General features: G+C 32.6%; 1 protein-coding gene across 1 annotated transcript; it reads left to right on the top strand.

Moving 5' to 3' along the window:
• Positions 1-1454: 1454 nt before the first annotated feature.
• On the top strand, positions 1455-13384 carry ETAA1 (ETAA1 activator of ATR kinase). The gene is made up of 6 exons (XM_054586953.1): positions 1455-1788; positions 2969-3097; positions 3368-3444; positions 6272-6384; positions 6623-8646; positions 13266-13384. The coding sequence occupies exons 1-6, from the start codon at positions 1563-1565 to the stop codon at positions 13382-13384; spliced, it is 2688 nt and encodes an 895-aa protein (XP_054442928.1). The 5' UTR covers positions 1455-1562.
• The last annotated feature ends 2170 nt before the right edge of the window (positions 13385-15554 follow it).

Raw genomic sequence — 15554 nt, 5'->3', positions numbered from 1 at the left:
GGTTAAAACCACATTGTGGTTTTAATTTTCATTTTCTGCATTACATATGAGGTTGAACAACTTTCTACAAATTTGTTGATTATTTAGGTTTTTTTAAAGAGAGCTTGCTAAAGTATCTGATCCATTCTTCTTATTGGTGGTTAATCATTTTCTTAATGATTCATATCAATTCTTCATATACTTCACATATGGGCCCTTAATTTATCTCTTGTAAATATCTTCTCCCAATCTGTACTTTGCTTTTCATTCTCTTTAATGTTGTCTTTGGATAGGCATCAGATCTTGAGTTATCAATGTACTGTTGTCAAATTTATAATTATTTTCTTTATAGCTGGTGACCTTTCTTGTTCAATTTAAAATTCGTTCTCTGTTATGAAGACAATTTATATCAACTTCTAGAATGTTAATTATTTTATTTTTTTTACAATTAAATATATAATCAATTGCAACTTAATTTGGGGATATGGTTTGACATAGAGGTTAAGTTTCTTTTCCCATGTGAATATCAAATTGATATTAAATCAAGTGTTCATTTATGTAAAGGTCCACTTCTGTGCTTTCTAGTCTGTTTTGTTCATCTGTTTGTCTATCCTTTCATTATTTTACACTGTCTTTATTACCATAACTTTATAAATATTGATACATGGTGGATATCCGACTTCATTATTGTGCAAGAGTTTCTTGGACATTTGTAGCCCTTTGTAGTTCCATACACATTTTAAAATAAACTTGTCATATACAAGTTTATTACACAATTTTACTGCAATTTTGAATGGATTTGCATTGAATCCATAGATCTGAGAACATTGTAACAAAATGGAGTCTTGCAACCTATCAACATATATTTATCTGTCTTTTATTTACGTGTTCAGTTCCTTTAAAAAATATTGCGTTATTCTCTGTAGGGGTGTTGCAATCCTTTGTTAAATTTATTCCTTGTTATTTGATATCTTGTATGCTAAAATGAATGGTCTTTAAAATGGCAATGTTTGTTACTAATCTATCGAAACACAGTTGATCTTTGAATATTGACTTTGTACAGCTACTTTATTAATTTGTGCATTTAATAATTTTTCCTACATTTTTTGATATTTCTACGCAGGTACCATCTATGAAAAAAGTTTTATTGCTTCCTCCCTACCCTATACCTTTTATTTCTTGAAAGTGCTAAATCCTACAGTAATCTGGATTAGTTATATGTAAATCTAGTTGCAAATTCAATGAATAGATGTCAGTGGATTAAATCTTTTTCTCACCTCGTACGTTCTCACTGTCAGTTACTAATGCACACACTACCATCTCTAGCGCTCCTTTCCAATCAGGATGACTTCTGCCAGAGCCCAGAAGGCTCGGAGGCGGGCTGCGGAAGCGCGCGCTCCACCAGCACAAGGACTGCACCACCCCTCGCCAGACTCAGCCAATCAGCGGTCGTCTCTTACTGGCGCGCCATCGGCAAAAATGGCGGCGGCCGTTAGCGCCGGCCCGTTTTGTAATTCCACTACCCTATTCTACCTGTGCAAAATGTGAAAGGAAGAACGGCTGGTGAAGGGGGATCCTAGGCAATGAGTCGGCGAAGAAAACTTGGGGACAGCCCTGGCCTGAAGAATACGCCGCGCAAAGCGGCGGCGGCGGCAGAGGAATGCAGCTCGGTGGTCGAGTCAGGGAAGAGGCGGCTGAGGTCGGCCCGCAGATCGGGGTTCAGCGGGGCCGGAGGTGGTCCTCCCCAGCCCATTCCGCAGCAAGAGCCGCTTCCAGTAGCCGCTTCGTGCAGTAAAAGTAACCCCGAGGGTGAGACGTGGGCAGTGTGGCCACTCTAGGCATCTGCATTTCAGCCCCACAGCCCAGCTTGCAACTGGGAAACCAGGGGTGGGAGTGGGGCTGGTGTTGTCTTTCTCAGGGCTTCTCCCCTCGTGAGTCCAAAACTAACCCGACACATTTCCCCACGGTCCCGATTTTGAGCAGTACCCCGTTAGGTATAATCACCCGCTTGACCCTGCCACAGAAATAGGTCGTATGGGAGTTACGTGTTTGAGGGAGGGCGTGCAGCTAATTTCTAGGCTTTTCCTCCAAGTCGTCCGCCGTGGCGGAGCAAGAAGGAATACCTGATAGACCTGCTGCCTTGAGCTTATTCCTAGGGGAATTATTACCGCTTAAACTTTTGCCCCGACTTGCTTTAGAGAAGGAACAATATGAAAAGCTATAGGTATCTATATTCTCAAAGCCTCGGTGAAGTCCCATCTCATTATGAATAAACCGGAAGTTCCTATGTATAACACCCCTCAAAGTAGGCCCTCGGAGTATTCTGATCAATTTTTGATTTTACATTTTTGAAAATTTTCCAATAAATTCTAGTTAGAAGTGAAATTCACACTAAAGCTGTTTCCTAGAGCGTGTTCTTAAAACAAGGCTTTTGTTACCTTACTTGCGTTTGGTTTACTCCCCAGAAGCAACACCGGAATGAACAAGAACAACTCTCTAGAAAGTGTAAGAGTAATAATAGAAAAACTCCAAGAAGTGGATCGCTAAAGCTTTTTAGTAATTGGTGTAAGTTAGATAGCGCTGGTGAAACCGGGCTAAAAAGACTTTTATTGAGGTTTCTGTTGAGATGCTTTTGATTGTTTAAATGTGTCTGTAAGTTACAGGTGGTTCCCAAAGCCTCCAAGTTCCAGTGGCAATGAATGGAGTGACTAGAGTATACCGCGGGCATACAGTATTATACATTCACAGACCAACTAGATTATCTTAAGATACTTGCTAGTTACAGGATTAAATATGAGAAGTATTAGGATTTTTTTTATGTGAAACAAATATTTAAGTTGTGAAAATTTATTTTAAATCATCTCTGGGAGAAAATTATATAATTGTACTATAAAAAGTAATCTTGTTAAAAGCTATTATTTAACATTGGGGTATTGTGTAGTAGTGCTTTAAAATGCAATAATTGCTATTTTAATCTTATTTTATGTAGAAAAGTATGAAACACCAAAGAGAGTGCTGAAAATGGATTTATTGTCCTCTACCTTCTGTTCTCCTAATGATCCAGATGGACAGAATGATATTTTTTGGGATCAAAATTCTCCAATGACCAAACAGTTAGGTAATTTGTTATTAACATTTTTATCTGGGTGACTATTTAAGAAATGAATAAGATTTAACTGTTGAATTTCAGTGAAAGAACATCAAGAACTTTTTACAATAGACGTTTTTTGAAAATCTTATCTGATTGTATTGCTATAATACGCATGTGAAATCACAGTGCACAGTGATCTAAGCTGTGCTATTTAAAATTGTTTTCTAACAAGTGACCGGTATTTTTTATAATAGATTTTTAAAACTATTATTTATAGAAATATGTCTGTTTCTTTAGGTAAAGTAAGAAAAAAAAAGGTTTACACCACAGATAGTGATGAGATCTCACATATTGTTAACCGTATTGCTCCTCAGGTAAATATCACTGTTTTATAATTCATTTTATGCCACTAAGTCCTTGTATAGTTAATTTATATGAAAAATGTTTTGTCTTTTACAATTCTCTTTTCCAAAAATAGAGCAGCGGATACTACTTCTGCATTTTCTACTGCTGAAATTCATTATTTTGAAAATAGAAACAATGAAAAATTGGTAATATATATTTTCCTAAACATCATAAAAAACATCATTCAGTTTTTTAGATGATGATTTTGACTAGATCTTTGTATTTATTTTGTTTTTAATATTGTTTCACAATATATGGCATCATTTTCAAGTTACTAAAATAATAGAATCAGACAATAAAAATTTAAGCTTTTTTTGTGATTGGTAATTGTTTACTGTCTGTAGGGCAATTTTTCCCCATTGAAACTGCTCTTAATACTGCTGAATTACAAGATCATTAAGAAACATTGTAAAAGTGAAAAAACAGTATTTGGAGTTAGTTCTCAGACTGCCTTTTATACTGGGTTACCCTCAGCAAGTCACTTGAGCTCTCAGAACTTCAGTTCATTCAGCCATAAAATAGAACTACTTGTCTTACTTCCTTTATTGAATTATTATGAAGATTATATTAGATAACAAGTCTTTGTAAACTATAGATCACTATAAATACAAGGTTTTGTTAAAATTAATTAGGATAGTTAAATTATTTGCTGTAATGGAACCGTCTGCAAAAGTGTCTTTTTCTTTATTTCTTGTACTGCTTGAGAAAAACAGAAATATTAACTTAGGTCTTGTTCTGAACCTCTTTACTCTCTTTTTTCCCCTCTTATTAAACAAATATAAATCCAGAAAACATCCAATTTTTGCTTAGTGTCTTATCTGTAGGAAGTATAGGATTTTTGCTTAACACACCAATGGATAGTGACTATCTTGATCAAAAACAATAGATGGCCCTGACCCAAACTGTGGTTACAGGGAATCAGCATAATCCAGGTGGAGGAGGCAGGAAATAAAGTTTTTCTTAATGGCTATAAAATATCCAAAATTACAACTGTGATAGTCAAAACAACTCTGTTGCTACTAGCTCTCTACATTCCATGTTTGGCATGTCATAGAAATTCATTTTCCATTTGGTTCATTAGTTAAATAGCATTTATACCATAATACTACTTACTTCATGAATTAACAATAGATCTTCATTAATTGTGGGTTTCACATGAAAGAAACATAATAAAATGTGTTTAGGCTGGCCAGCCTAAATAGTGATAAAAAGATAGTTGAGTAAATTGTTGGACTCTTTACTTAAGTGGGCTGGAAAAAATAGCTCACAGAAAGAAATGGCAACAGCATGCAAGTGGTAACTTGTGTGTAAGAAAAAAATACAGTGAAATTAGTTGCTTTTAAATGTTACCCTTTTCAGCTGAGTAGTTTTAAAACAATCTTTAGTGGTATCAAGGTCTTTTTAAAAATGACATTCATTTTGTTTATTTTTAGGTGAGTTGTCCTCAAATAATTACTTATCACCTTAATATTATTAGAAATGGCATTTTTTTAAAAAGGAATATGCACTTCCATTTTAATAGGACATTCATTACACTTTTTATGCAGTGCTGTTTGTTTGAAGATGGGGGTATATTTTCCCATCATTTTTATAACTCTACACAGTGTGTATTCTTTAGGATTAAATAATGTGTTTATATAATCTTACTACAGCACCTGGATGGTACTGTGTAATTTTTAATAAAGTTATTAAAATATAACAAATAATATAAAAATATACAAAGGACTCGTATCTGTATACAATTAGATATATAAAGTTATTTGGCAAATGGACAAAAAAAAAGAAAGTCCGTAATTAAATCAGTAAGAATGTTTTTCCTAAATCAAGTTTGTTATGAAAACAAAAGGGAAAAATATATATATATAGAAGGTGAAATTACTGATATTTTTAAAGTATTTTGCAAAGCTAAAATCTACTGTAATCAACTGGACATCTAAGAAAACTGCTTGGTGATCAATTGATTCTAGTAAATAAACATGAACTGACATCTTTATGTCCGGCATTTTGCTAGATGCTGAACTGTCATAGAATAATTCTTATAAGTAACCTATAATCTAGTAATAAGAATATTTTTACCTTGAATGATATTTATGTTCATTCTAGGTACTATAAAAATAGAGTAGAAAATGGCTAACCTATTTGATTTGTTGGTTTGGTTTGTAACTAATGCATAAACTCATTCTCCAATATTTTACATGATCAAGTAACTGAAAGGCATAGCAACACTTAAATGGCTTTTCCCTAACCTTACTTTTTGCATTAGTTCTAACCTTGTACTCATCTCTGACTCATTCCTGACCTTAATTCTATCTAAGTGTTCTTAATTCAGGTTAGCATAGGCTGTCCAAGTTTAGATAAAGATTATAATGGGGATAGGGAAAATCTGGAGAATCAGGTGACATAGAAAGAATTCATATGTGTCTTTATTCTTAACTCATGATTTCTGCTAACAGTTTATTTCTTATATGTCTATTTTTATGAATAACTTATATGTTGATCAGCTTTCTGTTGATAAAAATGTGCTTTTATTATTAAATACACATTTGTTAAATAATCAAATTACTAGACCATAATACTTTTTGAAATTAAAGAATTCAAAATTCTGAATGTTTTTGTTCCCAGAAACATAAATGTATCGTTTCCTGCAACTTGTTCTACCGTCCTCCAGCTTTTCCTTGTTTTAGAGGTTGTTTAGTAATTATCACCTACCAGACAGAATTAGTTGAGGAAATTTTTTTTTTGTACTTTACACCTCTTTTTTTCCCTTTCTGCCTTTTTTCCCCCTTTCTGCCAAAGGATGAAAAACCAGCAACAGACTCCATGTTGGGTGTGTGGATTGGTGAATCTGCTATTCCTTGTACTCCTAATGTTGCAAAGGGAAAATCAAGAGCAAAAATCAGCTGTACAAAGTAAGTTCAAACTTTAGTTTTTCTGACATTCAATGAAGTAAATATTTCCAGTAATGTTCTCTTTTGGTTTTGTGAATTTATAAAAAACTTTTCCTTAGTTTTGACATGTAAAATTTTTGTCTTAAAATAATTATAATGTGTTAAAAATTTCAAGTTTTAACATTAAAATGTTAAATAACAATTGAATATTTATAATAACCCTTAGAACTTTTCTTATAATTTTTAAATATTTTAATAGGTTAAAAACACAAAATCAAGAAGAAGAACTTATGAAATTAGCTAAGCAATTTGATAAAAATATGGAAGAGCTCGATGTGATTCAAGAGCAAAACAAGAAGAATCATGATTTTATCCAGATGATTTCAGAAGCAGAGGCTTTAAATAATTATAAAGACAATGTACAGATGCGGTTATTACATGATATAGTTCCCGAAATAGATAATGCTATAATAAAGAAGCCAATGAAAGGAAACACCAAGGTATCTGTGGTAAATGATCAATATAGCAGTCAGAAGCCATTTGACCAAAACGCTGAAGCAGCCTTTAATGCCATTTTTGATGGTTCTACCCAGAAATGTAGTGGACAGTTAAGCCAGGATCTTTCAGATGATTTTTGGACCACTGATACTACCTTTGGAAAGAAAAGTGCTTTGAAAGAGGAGAAAATCATTACTAATGAAACTCAGGTCACTGAAAAACTGCCAAATAAACCCCCAACATCACTTTCTCATCAAGCAGATACTCCTGGAAGGACAAAATCTTATATGACTTCCAGTACTAAGGATCCAAAAGCTTTTAATAAGTGCATGGATGCATTTACTACTAGTGATTTTGAGGATGATTGGGAAAACTTACTAAGTAATGAACCTTTCATTACAGAAAATGTAGAAATGTCTGAACCCTTTCTTGCTCCTGAAACAGCCCAGATTGTTGATCGAAAGGAAATTTGTAACTTTAAGAGTGAAAATGATAAAAATAACTCAAAAATGAATATAAGTCTAGATGCTGGGTTTAGAGATTCAAAAATTTTACTAGGTGTTTCTTCAAAGACACATACCAATGAATTAATAGATGCTGGAAAATACACATTTTCACCAGATTCAACTGAGAAGCCAAACAAATTATTATCCATTGGAAATAAAGTGAAATTTGAGAAATCTTTCAATAAAGTCATTCAAAATAAAACTCAAGATTGTGCAGTTGCTCCTGCTCTGACAAAAGTAAAGGAAAATATCCATACTAGATTTATTTCTAATGTAAATACTTCTCAAAAAAAGTCTACTTCGAACACAGGATATTCTAATGAACAAAAAAACAAGTCCATTTTTAATCAGTCTTTTAAAACACATTCTAATAGAGTTCTGTTTGACTCTGCTGCTTTGAGCAATTCAAGTCAGACAAATGCGTCAAAGCTCAGTTCTTTCTCTGATGATTGGAATGACCCATCATTTGCCAATGAAATGATTATAGCATGTCATCAATTAGAGAATACCTGGGAAGCTGATGATGTAGAGGATGACTTACTATACCAAGCATGTGATGATTTTGAAAGACTAACTCAGCAGCAAGACTTGAGAAAGGACAGCAAAACATCAGAAAGTATACTTGAGATTAATAACAGTTCCAAACATGGAGCCAAAAACATGTTTATTACATCTAAAAAAGGAAGTCAGTTGGTGCAGTCAACACATTTGAATCTGAGCAGTGTTTCAGCACAATCCTCTTCGCTGACAGATAGCTCACAAATAAATAAATCAGTGAAGATGCAGAAAGGGAAAATTTGTGGAAATTCTACAAGGTTTTTAGGTACTACAACAAATTTTACTCTATACTCTAAGAACTCAAATTGTCCAATCAATAATCTTCCAGTCTCTTGGAATAATACTGGTGTTCCAATTCAAGTGAATAGTTCCAAATTGGTTCTTCCAAGAAGTTCAAGTTTGAATGTGAATTCAGATCAAATGAGTACACAAATAGCTACCTATGAAAAGAAATTGAATACTAGGACTCTGTCTCATAGGACCATAACAGATGAAGATCAGAGTGACCTTAATGGAACAGTTAGATTTTCTAAGTATACATTTACAAAGATCAAAAATACTTCGGTTCTTTCCCAGATTAATCAAAATTGCATAACAGGAAGTATCTCTGATACCAAAATTTTACAGAGTTTGGAGAAAAACAAAACTGTTAACTCAGGTGGGAAAGCTATTCAACAGGAATCTTTGATGAAACCTCAATCTTTGAAACAACCTTCAAAAGGTATGTATGAAATCATTTTCTTTGAAAGGCATCATCTTGGAAAGTAGCCTAACTAGATTTTTGTTATATTAAATTTGCATAACGTGTGTGGCAAAAACTATGATGTTTAACTATAAATCATTAAATATTTCTTGTGAATAATTGTGCAGTAATATACCAAGTGCGTAATTTATGTTTCCAAAAGACTGCTTCAAGTTCTTTACCAACATTTAACACAGTGACTAGCATATAGTAGGCACTCAGTAAACATATGGTGAATGTTTTCTGAATTATTTTCTGGAAAATCGTATGTTAGGATATATACGGTATGAGATTGTATTAAAATATCCAATTGTTTTAAAACTTGGATAGTCTTTGTTTAGCAGAACACTGAGGTGAATAATAATTGAAAATTTAGGGCATTTTAATTAAACACCTTTAATAGCTGATATAAAACTCTGTTAGTTTTGATAAGAATTCTTATTTACTTACTGAGTACAACCAGTCTTCTTTCATTCTTCCAATTTTTATTTTCTCAAATTCTTCTTTCCATCAACAAGTTCTGTTGTTGCTACCACAAAAATATCTCAAAATTACCCATTTAACTGTCTACTGCTACCACCGTTTTCCAAGGCAACCTTTATTGACTGAACTACTGCAGTTTTTTTTTACCTGTCCCTTTCCAATTCTAGTCTCCAAAGAGCAGAATAATCTTTTACAAATGGGTAAACATGCATTCCTATGCTTAACCACAGCCTTCAGTGTCTGACCATTCTGTTTCAAATAAAGTAGAACTTTACACTGTTATCTGCAAAGCCTTCGATTATCTTCCCTTCGTCTGCCTGCCCTCTTTTTTTCCTTATGTACTAAGCTTCAGCTGTACCAGGTGTCTTTCATTTCCTCAAAAGAAAGTTTCTTCCCTAGTTCTGGACCATTGACTATGCTATTTCCAACTAAAACTACTTTCCAGTGTTTGTCCGCCCCCTCCCCATCCTAGTCTTTGGTTGGTGCTTTTTTATCTTTCTGTCTCTTACATTACCTACCCTTTCACGGAGGCCTTCCTTGAACAATCTATAAGTAAGTCTTTTCCTTATTTCCATCATCTCTCATTTCCTTCACCTTTTAAAATCATAATTAGATACTGATTACTGTCTTATCAATGAGTACCTACAACTACCACAATACCTGCCACTTAGAAGATGTTTAATAAGTATTTGAATGAGTATCATGCTGTGTAACTTAAGAGGTCTGTTATTTACTGATATCATAGTATTTTTTAAAAGGGAATATGCCTGGTGTAACTACTAGTGCTTCTTAATGCCCAGTGGTTTCTCACAGTCTCATGCCTGCATATGCTATTTCCTTCACCAGGAATAGTGCCCCCACCAAATGCCATTTTCCATTTGTCCTTTGAAATAGTGTTTTTAACCACCTCCAGAATGATTTAACGTTCACTTTCTCTGGCTTACTCCAATACCCAGTGCTAACTTCCGTGATGGCATTTACTGTACTTTTAATGATAGATTTTCTTAATTACTCTCCTTCACTTGGAGGTCACTTTAGGCTTCTTATCTATTATGTAGATCAATGCTAATATGAGAAAGTTTTTTTTCTTTTAACATTAGATCATTGCTTAGATTCCAGATAATGCTTTTGTTGGTATTACTCTTAGAACTTTCCTATTTACATGATTTCCGCCCCCCTTTAAAAAAAATGTAAAAGTCCTCTATTTCTCCTCTTCCACAAGCATTTCTCAGGAAAAGCCACTGCTGACAGTTTGGAATACATCATGTAACATTTTTTTGTGTGTATAAAAATATGTGTGTATATACCTATAGAGCTATTTAAATAGATAGAATTATATACTATATACCCTCTACTTGACAACTTGGCTTTGCCTTCACTTCATATATTGAAACTATCTTTTCCTGTTCTTACATATAGATTTGCTTCAGTCCTTTTAATAATTACATAGTATGGTATTATATGGATGTAACAATTTATTGAACTCTGTTGATGGAAGTTTAGTTTGGTTGCAGGTTTTTGCATTACAAACAATCCTCCAGTGAATATCCTTCTACATACATTTCTACATGCTCTTGTGATTATATCTGTTAATTACTGAAAAATTGATGGAGAATGGTTTGAATTTTGATGACTATCACCAAATCTTCCCAAAAAGTTACAGCAATCTCTATTCTTATCAATACTGACAATGAATATATCTCTGTATTATGGCCCAAACTAGATATTTTGAAACATTAAGAATTTTCAATCTGTAATAATTTTAAATATTTATATTCAAATAAGTATAATTAATTGACCCATGCTTCCAAAATGAATATGTAAACATATAGTTATAATGCCATTAAAGACTAAATCATTCTAGAACATTTAAGGTTTCCCAAAACCTATATCTACTAACCTGTCTGCATTTTTATAAATAAATAATAATCTGCCTTTCAGTTTACCTTACCAAATTTTCGTTTGAGTTGATTTTTAGCACCTAATATGCTAATGAATATTAACCTTAATATTTCTATTGATCCCACTTTCTTTTACTTTGTTATATAGCTAACTGCTCTTCTGCAAAATGTCTTTGAAACAAAACCCATTTAAGGGCCTCATTCCTTTAAGGCAGGGTTTGGCAAACCATGGTCTGTCCAAATCCATCCAGCCTGTGTGGCCTGTTTTTGTATAGCCAGCATGCTGAGACGGTTTTCACGCTATGAATGACTGAAAAATCAAAAGAAGAACAGTATTTCATGACTTTAAAAATTATAATCCCAATTTTATTTTCCCTACATACATTCGTATTTAAACAGAAACACATCATTTGTTTATGTATTGTTTGTGGCTGTTTTCATCCTCCAGTGACAGAGCTGAGCAGTTAGGATAAGAGACCAGATGACCCTCAAAGGTTAACATATTTACTTTCTGGCCCTTTACCCAAAAAAAAAAAAAAAAAAAATTTGCTGACCCTTGCTTTAAGTTAAAGATTAAGAGCCACTGTTGCTTTGTACCTTGCAATAGTTTGAGACTTTGCTATGTATTTTTATTGCAGATTGAGTTAAAGGAAGGGCTGATGAGAGAAATGGATGGCTCTAATTCAAATTTTCATGGTGTGACTTTATTATATCCTTTGAAATTATTTCCCACAATATCACCAAGCCAACTGTAAGGCCAATTTTAGGGAGCTATGTTCTTTTCTATTGTCATGGATTATTAACCTGTGTTCCTTCCAAACTTATGGTTGATTGAATGTAAACTGTGTGTATATGTACTGTGAATTTCTTGCGTTTCTCAGCTTTGAGACTAAAATATTAGATAATTAGTTTAGCTAATTTTAAAGTATATTGTAGAATCTTTCAGTAAGGAAAAAAAAGTTACACTCTGTAAGATAATTAGTTTAGGAAATAAAAGACATCAGAATCACTAGGGAGTTTATTTAAAATGTATCTTCTCTTACCCTGAACATCTGTTCCCATTCACATTATACCAAGAAAGAAAGGGAAGATAGGTGGTATATTTTAGATATATATTTCCCTTAGTTAACAAGAGAAATGTAAAAAAAAAATTCTGAACCTTTGTTTCAATGTCAGTGTAAATAACATTTCTCTGCTGACAGGATCATAAATTCTTATTTACTTCTCTGAAAGACAAATTTTACAACATAAACAGTTTTATGAGTACAATACAAGGTCATTTTAATACGTATTAAGGTGATGGTCTCAATTTTAAAACATTTAAATGAGGTAATAGGTTTGCTATCTAAAGTTTGATTCTTGTTAATATTTTAGCTCAAAGTGACAACTATTGAATTAAATTCATTATATTAGAACTCAGTATTTTGGCAGAGGTAGAACTGGATGTTTGTTAAAATAGACCTTATTTTTATTTACTTAATTTAAAACATTGTTTATTTTATAGTATGTTTATGTGAAGTATACACTAAAGTATGCTACATAAGAATATATAAGAATGTTTCACATTTTTATATATTAAAAAGACATTCAAATTGAAGATTTCAGATATTCTGCTTTTTAAAATAATTTTCTAATGTTTATATAAAATGTGTCCTCCAAATAAAAAGATACCTGACAGTGAGTAGTTACGTGTTTATTGACATGCTGGATTTCAGTCTATAATAATAAAATATTTTTCCTGGATGGCTGAAATGAAAATTTTGGAGTTCTACAGAAGTGAATAGAAGTATAGCTTATCTTAAAATACACTATTTGAGGTATTGGTATCTAATTTAATTTATTATATTTTAACTACTTTACATTTAAAATCCCAGTTTGTTTTTCGAATGTACTTGTTCATTAGTTATATAAATTAGATGTCATTATGCACAACAATTATTTACTGAATATTCAAAGTGTACCATTTTTAATTAAATGAATTTTATCACACAGTGGAAAGAGTGCATCAGTAGGGACAGATTGATCAATGATTTGTTTTCTTTTGGCCTAGAGCATTAGAGCAGTATTTGAAATCATGTATTCAGTAGTTTAGTGTGATTTAATAGCCAAACCAGTGTGGCAGACTGGGTAGTAAAAAAAATTAAAATTAAAATTTATATTAAAAATGACTTTATGGCCTATAAAACTAGTATCTATATTTTATTTAATTTTTAGAGGAAGAAGAGAAAAATAGAAAGTATTCTCCTGAAGAAATTCAGAAAAAAAGACAAGAAGCACTTGTTCGAAGAATGGCCAAAGCACTGGCATCATCTGTAAAGGCAGCTCCCACTTGACTTCTTCAGTGAAATATTAGGTGAAGGACTTAAATTGATAACTATCAATGATAGGAAATGTTGTTTCTTGATTTCTCTGTGAGAAATTTAATGCTGAATTATAAAGCATGGACTTCTACTTTATTTAATAAATCACTGTTTGCATTGGTCAGTGAAACCTTTTCTTGGAGATATACGTGAAAGTAATTGCATGTAAGTTTTGAAAATTTAGGAAAGTTAATGATTATGTAGTAGAATTATATAGAGGAAAGTAGTTATTTTTTTTAATATGGTGATTGCAAATGATTTTCAAAAAACAGGTTGTCTATTTAATTTTTTATTGTGATAAGTGTTTTCCTAATACAAAGCTTCAACTTACTAAATTAAGGAAGACTACTTTTTTAGTTTTGACTTTCAGTAACTGCTCCTTAAACTATTTCTGAAGTTTAAGTAATACTTTCATATTCTTAGGAACACGGTTGATAGGAAATAAAGGACTCATTTTGTTTGTAAGGAAATTACTATTTTCAATTCCTAGTCTGAAATAGATTTGAATTTGAATTTTCTAAAATGTGATGTGTTTTGGAAATTTTCCACCATTTTTAGAGAAAATGCTGATTTAAGAAGTTTCATTTAGGGAAAAAAGCGGATTGGCTATATATATAAGTAATACAGCATCATTAACATTTAGAACTGTCAGAAGCTTTAGATATCATTTGATCCAGCTACATAATTGTATAGGTGAGAAATGAATACCGTTATTCTGAAAGTCACAGGGCAAGTTAAAACTGTATTGGGATTAGAATGATTTCTTTCAAATGAATACCTAGACAATTACACCATTTCCTTCAGTTTTAATTAGCACACAAAATAATTTGTTTGTTCTGGTATTATTTTATAGTATAAAACTTAAAGAGCTAACTAAAAGTACATTAAGGACTGTTTAAATATGATGCTCATTGTTTTTTGTATTAAAGAATGAATCAGCCCTGGCTGCATGGCTCATTTGGTTGGAGTGTGGTTCTGTACACCAAAAGATTGCTGGTTTGATTCCCAGTCAGGGTACATGCCTTGGTTGCAGGTTCAATCCCCAGTTGGGGCGCTTATGGGAGACAACCAATTGATGTTTCTCTCACTTTCTCTCCCTTCCTTTCTCTCTGAAAATCAATGGAAACATTTCCTTGAGTGAGGACTAAAAAACAAAAAGAATGAATTATTCTAGGGTATACAAATGAGAATATCTTCTCTGTTTTTCTATAACTATAATTTTGCCTTGATTAATTTACTAACCTTATTAATTTGTTTCTTTCTCTCTCTCTCTCTCTCTGTCTCTCTCTCTCTTTCTCTCTCTTTTTCTTTTTTGCCTGTTTGGAGTTTGGTAAACCAGAAATAAAATCTAAGCAGAGGGCATAAGGGCAATAAGGATGCTTTTATTCATCCCAAATGGCTTTAGGAGACCTGAGGAAAGTTATAAATGTGAAATATCTATTAGGTTGTTCAGTATTTTGGTATCTTTTAAGTGTGATAATATTAAAATGATTAAATACATTTTAGTTATTGCTATATGGAAACATTTTGAAAATTGTATTTTCATATACTCATACATGGTTAGGCAAAAGTAGATTTACAGTTCGTATGGAAAAAGACATGCAGGTTATGATTATTACAATAGCTTTGTTACCTCAAAAGAATGTCACAGTGGTCCAGTTCACCTAGGTACAATCTCATAAATGCTCACATTGCCTGCTTTCATTATTTTCACATTCTTGTAGCCTATACTGAAGCACACTTGGCCTAATTATCAATTTCTAAACATGCTCTGACAAGTGTAAACCTACTTTTGCTCATCCCTGTACAGCAGAGCAACACATTCTAGGTAAACTTCACTATTTAAGAAAATGTAATAACCTAAATAAATACAGTGATGCACCACTTGATTGTGATACATTCCTAGAAATGCATCACTGATTTTTGTTATTGTATGAACATCATAGTATGCAACTTCAAATATAGATGATATAGCCTATTACACACCTAGGTTGTGTGATTCAGACTTGCTCTGTATAGAGGAAGAATAATTTACCTTCTATCCTTCTGGGTTCTTGGTTGAGACATCCGTGTAAATAAGTTCAGATTAAAAGGAAAACAAAAGTTCAGTAGCATATGTATATATGCCAGAGACCCAGGAAAA

This window comes from Pteronotus mesoamericanus, unplaced genomic scaffold (genome assembly GCF_021234165.1).
Source record: "Pteronotus mesoamericanus isolate MK-2021 breed Mesoamerican mustached bat unplaced genomic scaffold, CSHL_Meso_final contig_98, whole genome shotgun sequence".
In the NCBI taxonomy this organism is placed as follows: Eukaryota; Metazoa; Chordata; class Mammalia; order Chiroptera; family Mormoopidae; genus Pteronotus; species Pteronotus mesoamericanus.
Note: the sequence above shows the minus strand (reverse complement) of the source record. Positions and strands in the feature narration are given on the sequence as shown.